Below are 8419 nucleotides of genomic sequence, written 5' to 3'. Positions count from 1 at the left end.
CGCATTCATCCATTTCTCATTTGGATTGTCTAAGAGCTTGGCTGAGCAGCCCATTTTGCTAAATTTATGTTGTCCAACCCAAAGTTTCAAGTCTCGGCCAGGCGGCCGGACGACGCACTCTTCTCAGTTGTATGATTCAGAAACCCTTACCTCGGTTAAGCGACACGTTCAATTTGGATGTACGACTCGACGTCTTTTCGGCCGACTCTCCAAATTAATGGCCTTAAATAAAGGTTACTAAATTCAGGTCCAAACAAGTTGCTCTCTGGTGGATAAAACAAAACCCAAATCCCAGTGATGCTTTGGATCATAACAGTTGACTAGCTTAATTAGATATATTACTTAGTTAATAAATTATTTTTAATGAATGAATACAAACCAAGAATCTAGCAGAAGTCTCAAGGTTGGGAGGAGATGACTTTTTGAGAGTATTTATGAATTCTCCCACATGAAATATATATAGGACTCTGTAAATGAGTTGTTCATGATCTATTATCTCATTAAGGCACAGCCCCTATATTATATATGCATGACTGGTTTCAAATCAAGTTTTCTAACTAAGTATACGTATTGGGTTTGTATACATATTGGAACCTCTTACGTACAAAATTAATAATTTTTTTCCAGATCGTAGACTAATAATTAAACTAAGCAATTTGTTAGAGTACCACCTACACGTTACATCATTTATTATATCTGCTTATAAACTATGACAAGAAAGAATTAAGTGCGGAGAATTGACCTAGCTCGTAGGATGTTTATACTCTAAACTAATTAAGAAAGCTCTGTATACAGAAGTAATCCGAATCAAATTAAGATATAAACCATTCTTATGTTTAATAAATTTCTGGATTTGTGTATATATTTCAGCATTGTTCACATCATGCATGATGCATGCATGCATATGACTATTTCGATGGATTGTACTTTTTTTTTTGGACTTTTTTTTTTCTTTTTTGTTGGACAATATATCAATACACTTTATTCATCATGCGCAGGTGTTTGTGTAATTGTGTATCACACACTTTAATATAAGGATGTAATAGTAATATTATTCGAAGAATATATGTGTACTTGTGATCGTTTTCAAATCTAGTCGAATATGACTAGAGTATGTAAGATTGTTTTCAGATCGATTGATTACCAAGTTTAACTTAAATACGTCATATTTTCCTCCTGGAGAAGTAAAGATTAACTAATTCACCACCTAAAGCAATAAACATATCAGTTAAGTGTGTTCTTGTCTCCAAGTCCAGGTTATAACTTGGAATGAATCAAAGCAAATTATTAGACGTCAACGGTCTCGATCCCAAGGTAGTTTATGCTAATCAATTATCAATATATAGCCAAGGGGCTGCTCATGTCCGAGTCTTACGCTAACAAGTGGACTACTTATGCTTTATAGTATTATTGTGGACAGAGCAGACTTCAATTCAAAAGCCATATCATATGCTTCAATGTTGCTTTCCTCAGTTAATTAATAAGATTAAAACGATTTGTCAATAGACTAGGACACTCTAATCTCATTTTTGTCAAAAGAAATTTCCCCTCAAATATGTCAGAGTTTTGAAACACTGAATTGTTCTCTTTATTAGAACTAGTATTTTTCCATTCATGCTTTGCATGTGTATTTTTTTCTTTTCAGAAAATAAAAAAGAAAGCCTTTGACACTTTATTATAGGCACTTTTAAAATTTGGTGAAGTCTTTGACACTAAAAGAGAGCCTCCAATTATAGTAGTAGAGATGAATCACGATTAATGTAGTATAATTCCTCTCAAGCCTTATCTTGAGTAGGATATGCATGTAACTGCTATATTTTCTGTCAAATGACAATTCCCACCGTATTTAATCCTTTGAAAACGTAGACAAACATTGACTCCGTCCAAAGAAGAAATCCATCTTTGAACAACAATATTTATCAGCATAGCTCACATCCTTTCATCCTTCATCATGGTAGAGTTTTTATAATCACCGAATGGGAATGGGAATGTATATATACCATAAAAAAATGGGTAGGACAATTTGCATGCCATAAGACGAAATTTAATATCGTAATGTATAGTATGTATTGGCCGGTGTGGATCGTTATCTTTTTTCTCCTTTCAATATAGAAAAAGAGAAGACGATTAAAAATTATGAATCATTCTTATGACATGGAGGATGAATCACAATATCATCCACAATGTATAAAAAAAATTCATTTGCCATTCCCGACTTAGAGCGCGCAAGAGTCTCATCAATGTTAATCTAAAGAGTTTTTCTATTGGAACCTCCAAATTTACTCATTTGACCTCCTATGCTTTTTACACCTCCCATCAACTTTGCAAGTACTAAATTTACTTACTAAACCTCACTAAAGTTCCTCAAATAACCTCATTCATATAATTTGCAAACAAACTATTATGTTTAAAATAAAAAACTTAGTCATTTCAATGATTTAATTACTCTATAAATCTTAATTACATATCCATTCATTAATCAGATAACATAAATCTCTTTTTCAATAAAAGAAAATCAAACACAAGGTATTGAGTTTCAAAAATTAGTTTCTAATCAACAAGAAAATAACATGAACTATTATGTGTTTTTTTTTTCTTTTTTAGCTGTGCAAGAAAAAAAAAGATTTATCATTTTTTCTTAATGTTTATTTTATTTTCTCTATTTTATGTATCTCATGATTAATTATTTAATTTTTTTTTTAATTACTAGCTCATGTTTTGTTTTTAACAAATACTTTGGATAGACTTGGATTTAGGTCATAATATGATTTATTTTGTTTTCGCTCACCATTATGAGTTCAATACATATATCATACATTTTTATGTCACATGATCTTAATCATATTTTTAATTCTTATTAAATATATATGAATACTTTAATGAGTATGTAGTGAAATTAGAAAATGACAAATAGATAAGGAAAATAATAAAGAATACAATCTAATGTTATTGAATTGGAAAGTCTAGAGAAAATTAATATAATATTTCTTTGGTATAATTATTGTCCTTAGTAGTCATTTTATAGTAGGTTATATATGTCATTTAATAATTCAAAATACAGTGAGGTCAAGTGAGCAAATTTGGAGGTCCCAATAGAAACACTCTAATCTAAACCCTTATCTATACTATTATTAAGAGAAGAGGTTTTGTTAGCCAAAATCAATTTTTTTGACATAAATGACCCTAAAACATTAAAATACTTTGAGAATTAATTAAATCACAAGGGCCATTATAACAATTGTAAATTATATTTTTATTAACAAAAATAAACAAAATAAATCCCACAAATTCCACTTTTCTCTCCCACTAGCCTCTCTCTGCAATAACTATTTTCATCAATTATCTTTTTTTTTTCTTTTTTTCTGAAAAGAAAAATACTTACACATGCAGAGCATGTTTAGAGAAATGCTAGTTCATGTTTAAGCAAGCTTAAGCGTGACTCAAATGTTTAATTTGAATACGAAAAACAGCATGAAACAAAATATCTAAGCCTTGATTGGAGTCGGAGTAGCAAAACTAATGACTCGAATATAAGCTTGTTTTGAACAAAATTGAGCCAAATCGATGAAATATTAGAATTAAGATTCGCAACCACACTCATCCTAGGTATTAGAACTTAATCACAACAACTGCAACAGTGTAAATCTGTAAATCCACAACGTACAAGGACTAAAATTACAGATCTTAATCGGTTAAGTAGTCGATCGCTCGAACTATAAAACCCTTACAACAACCATGTCAATTTGGGGTAAACATACAAAAAAATTGTAAGAATTGGGCATTAATTATTTGAGAGTATTTCCACGCCTACTAGTTGGGATTCAAATTTGCTCACCACTAGCCTCCAGGTGGTGATACCACCACCCAATAAAAAGCCGTCATGTATGATAATCCATAACCATAGACTAACTATGGTTAACTAAGTAAATTATCATAAAAGAGAAAAAGTAATTTAATAATAATAAAAGGGCAAAAGTTATAAATAGTCCTTGTGGTTTGGAGTGATGCTCAAAATTAACCTTGTGGTTTAAAAATATTTAAGTTTACTTGTGAAACTAATTAATATTGGTCCAAATGCTATTTTTGACAAAAACCCCTCATGTGCAAGGATAAATTTGTAATTTCAATTTAAAATAGTAAAAGAAATTAAATTAAATATTATTTGAAAAATAAAATTAAAAAAATAGGAGGTTGTGGAATTCTAGTTTTTATTTATTTTCAATTTCATTTCCTATAAAATTTCTAATTTATTTTGTTTTCGTTTTATTTTTTTATTGAGATTACAAACTTATCCTTACACATGACTCGCACATGTCAAAGTTTTTGTCAAAATTAGCTTTTGGACCAACTTTGATCAATTTCGCAAATCATACATTTTGAAACCACAAGGTTAATATTGAGTCTCATCCCAAATCACAGGGACCATTTCTGGGAAGAAATCTGCTGTCCCTAATACCCTGTGTCAAACCTGTCCCCATGCATTCATTGGTCCATAAAGATTAAGAAAATATTTTCTTAATTTTTTGTTCCATATTTTATTCTTTGTGGACCAATGAATGCGTGGGGACTGGTTTGGCACAGTATTTTTGGGGACAGCAGATTTCATCCCGACCATTTCTAACTTTTACCCATTCATATACATTATTATAAGATTACTCATTAAATAAACAAATCCTAAACCCACTACTAAAAAAAATTGCTTTTGCGACGCCTATTTTGCGACGGCAAATTGAGCTTTTGCGACGGCAAAAACTTTCGCGACGGCAATTTGAGCTTTTCGCGACGGCAACACAGGCGTTGCAATAGGTGGCGTCACAAAATCCAATTGCTACGGCAATTTTCCGTCGCAAATACTTTTTTGCGACGGTTTTCTCTTGCCGTCGCAAATTTAAAACAAACGACGGTCCATTTGCTACGGTGACTTCCGTCGCATTGTTTGTTTCAGGATAATCAATGTGGAGGTATTTGCGACGGCAACCTTGCCGTCGCAAAAAAGGAATTTTTTTTATAAAAAAAAATATGGTGCTAATTGCACCATATTTTCATTCTAAGAACATGCAAAGATAAAAACTATTATACACTAGAAAGTTTTGCTGCGGTTTTGGAACTAACACAACGTTATTTAAGTACTAAATTCAAAAGCATAGAAAATATAGTTGAAATGATCATTGTATTAACAAAAGATTTAGTCTGTTCTACAACTAAACACTAAGTAGATCATGTTCTAGTATCCCCCCTGCCTCCCTTGCTGTGCATTTGAGCTCCATTCCTGCCCTCCTTGCTGTGCATTTGAGCTCCAACCTTGCAGCTGCTTTGGTTCCCTCCACTGCTGCCTCAGTTGCGTAATGTGCTGCAGTCCAACCTACCACAGTGGCCTTGTCCTTCAAATCCACCGCAAAATGACCAACATAATGCAGAGTGGTCTTACCTGCAAACATGGCCATGTCTTTAGTCTTCTCTACTAATGGCACTGTGTACTCCACCGTTTTCTTCCCTGCACTTGATAAGAGTATTTTTTGCTGCATATAGTACAGAAAAAATGAATGAAGATGTTGACAAAACTGAAAGAAAAGAAACAATAGAAACCAATTCATACTATGATTGTCCTATCCAAATTCGCATGGAAAATGATATCTGACTTCGTTAAATTGCAGGCATAGAAACAATCTCGCTCGCATTATTTTGTTACTCATTACACTAATAAAAATGAATTTTATACCGCTCTTTCTTTCATCTGATGTCTTCACAATCTCAATAGATGTTCCTGTCATTTATTGCCAGTATGATACCCTCAAACTATTTGGGAATTTAACGCCTCAGTAATGCAGCTTTTACTTGCCCAAAACATAATATAAAATGTCAAGAATCTCTTTAGGTGCAAAGAAAACACTACAGAAAATAAAAATTGCATTTCAGATTAACTGAACAAATTCTGCATAGATACAGAACATTTAAAATCTTTTTACATCCTGCTAACACCAAGGTATAATCAAAACATTAACTGCTAACGCTCCAAAACTTTTAGTCAGTATCGCAAGTGAGTGATTACTCAAGCATAAATATATTCCTTGCAAGCCACCATGCAGCAAACTCTACAAACCAATGATTGAGCGAAGCGAAGGAAAGTAGGTTATAAAAGTTGCACCAAGTTTACTAAACACCATTTAAATTAGAAAGGCAAGTTTTTCGTGGTGTCAAGTACTTTCACTAATGCATAATGCAGCTACATGCGTCTATGCATCTGTACCATTAAGGATCAAAATTAAAGAAATAAATGGAAGGGGTATATACCTGAACCATCATCATTTTAGTACAATTCATGCGCACACATTCTCATCTGCCACTATTTTTTATTATGTGTAGGATCTCTAACTATATCTACTGTTCTGCTTGAAATGTTACCATGTAGTAAACTACTCTATGCATTCATATCATATCTTGTTGTTTGTGATATACGGCCGACTAATAATATGAATAATAAAGCAGCAGACTTACATCAATTATAAGAGACCGACCTTTCAGTCCAGTCCAAACTTCACACTGTTCTTCTTTGCCTCATAAACAATATCCCTTGACTTAGTTCCAGCAGGCACTGGAATTATTATATTAACCTCCTGCAGACTCTGGTCCCATGAGGTTCCCCTTGTACAAGTATCTAGCAATTGGATATGTCCAACAATTTGATGTCTACCTCTAATGCCAATACTAACTGCTTAGGTTCAAATAATATGGTAACTAGATAAATCTTTCAAAAGATAATACAACATATGAATTAAGAAAGAACCTTGTATGCAAGCTGTGTAGAAGTTCTCTCCAAACATTGAACAAAATGACAATATTTACCTGCTTTCTCCAAAGGACATGCCCCATCGTGAGAGCACTGCATCAAGAGAACTATAAAATAAAAATGAGAGAATACAAATAAAGAAAAAAAAGAGAATATATAAGATGTTGCGAAATATATGTGATCGCATCTGAGATATGATATTTGATCCTTGTGGTGTTCCCAGTTCTATCAAAATCTACAAACATTCAAGTGTTTAAGGAAATCAATGAGTTAAAATATAAGGCTGAAAATTTGAAGGTCCAAAAAGAAAACAAATATAACTTTGGCAGGCAATATGATTACAAGTATTTCCTTCTTTTTGCTCCTACTTTCCAAATTTGGTTCTCAGGACAGGCAAGGTATAGGATCATCACAAATCGTTCTTTAAGATGGTGTAAAATTGTTTTAGGGGATAAATGGCGTAAACTCAAGCACATGGCCATAACAATTATTTTTTATGTATTTATGTATTTTTTTTTTCATCAAACCACAATGAAACATGAAACTTATCCAGGAGTTGTAGGTTTGGAGGTATACCAGGACTTCCCACGTAAGATCCCAAAGTTGGCGTACTACAGTAATTCGATCCTTCAGCGATGGTATCTCTCCAAGCACATAGGACTTCAACCCATAGTAACAAACAACAGATATTATTAGGACCAAAAATGCCAAGAGAAAAATTAAGTTTGTAATTGATAGATGTTCTAGATAAACACAACTTACAGCAATTACAAGGTCATGTTCTCTCTCTGATTTGTTGATGCTTTTAGTCATTGATTGGAGGGTAGCATAACTGTGAATAAGTGTTAAGTTCTTCTGACCTAAGATTAGAACATAAAAACAGTAAAGAATCTGCTTTAGCCAGTTACTCCTCGAATATGCATGAACCATCACAATAGGACTCTACTCCTACTTACAAACAATTTAGTGTAGTGATAATCTAGAGGAGAACTAAGTAACTAGTTTAAACAGAAGAACCATTACTAACCTTGTATAAGGCTCTGGCCTGCACGCTGCATTGATTGTGATGGCTTTACTAAGTTAACTTTCTCCAAGGAATTCGGCCCGACTTCTCGTAGTGCCCTACGGCATTCCATTTACATTATATCAAAATCACATTACATACAAACAGTAATCCCAAATATTCACGTCATTAACAATTGAAAGATAACCAGATGAACTTCTCACCAGAAAGCCGAACCCGTGCCAGCACCAAAATCCAACACTTTAGCAGGAGAAAAACCTGGCAGCATTGTACAAACCTGTCGAACAACAACAACACAAACACACTGCTGAACATCAAAGATCAAAACTTCATCAAACTCTCATCAATACACACCCGAAAAGAACAATAATTTCGCACCCAATTGAAAGCCTAATACTAAAATCAATCTAAGCACTTCACTTATAGCATACAAGAACACAAATTTATCAAATTTACAACATAAATCCTTGAATCCATACCTCTTTGAGTACTCTGTGACAAGCAGAGAAGACAGCTGGCATTCTGGAAGCAACATAAGCAATGGTCTCATCGTCTCTATAAGTAAGGCCAATATCTCCAAAAGAGCTCTTGATCTTCCACCTCTGTGA

General features: G+C 33.2%; 1 protein-coding gene across 1 annotated transcript; it reads right to left on the bottom strand.

Annotated features, from left to right (window-relative positions):
* Positions 1-5106: 5106 nt before the first annotated feature.
* LOC133745075 (uncharacterized) lies at positions 5107-8079 on the bottom strand. Its single transcript, XM_062173069.1, has 7 exons — positions 8015-8079; positions 7815-7909; positions 7550-7647; positions 7364-7447; positions 6844-6880; positions 6496-6709; positions 5107-5519 (listed from the first exon to the last, which is right to left on the bottom strand). The coding sequence occupies exons 1-6, from the start codon at positions 8077-8079 to the stop codon at positions 6519-6521; spliced, it is 570 nt and encodes a 189-aa protein (XP_062029053.1). The 3' UTR covers positions 5107-5519; positions 6496-6518.
* Between the last annotated feature and the right edge of the window lie 340 nt (positions 8080-8419).

This window comes from Rosa rugosa, chromosome 4 (genome assembly GCF_958449725.1).
Source record: "Rosa rugosa chromosome 4, drRosRugo1.1, whole genome shotgun sequence".
In the NCBI taxonomy this organism is placed as follows: Eukaryota; Viridiplantae; Streptophyta; class Magnoliopsida; order Rosales; family Rosaceae; genus Rosa; species Rosa rugosa.
Note: the sequence above shows the minus strand (reverse complement) of the source record. Positions and strands in the feature narration are given on the sequence as shown.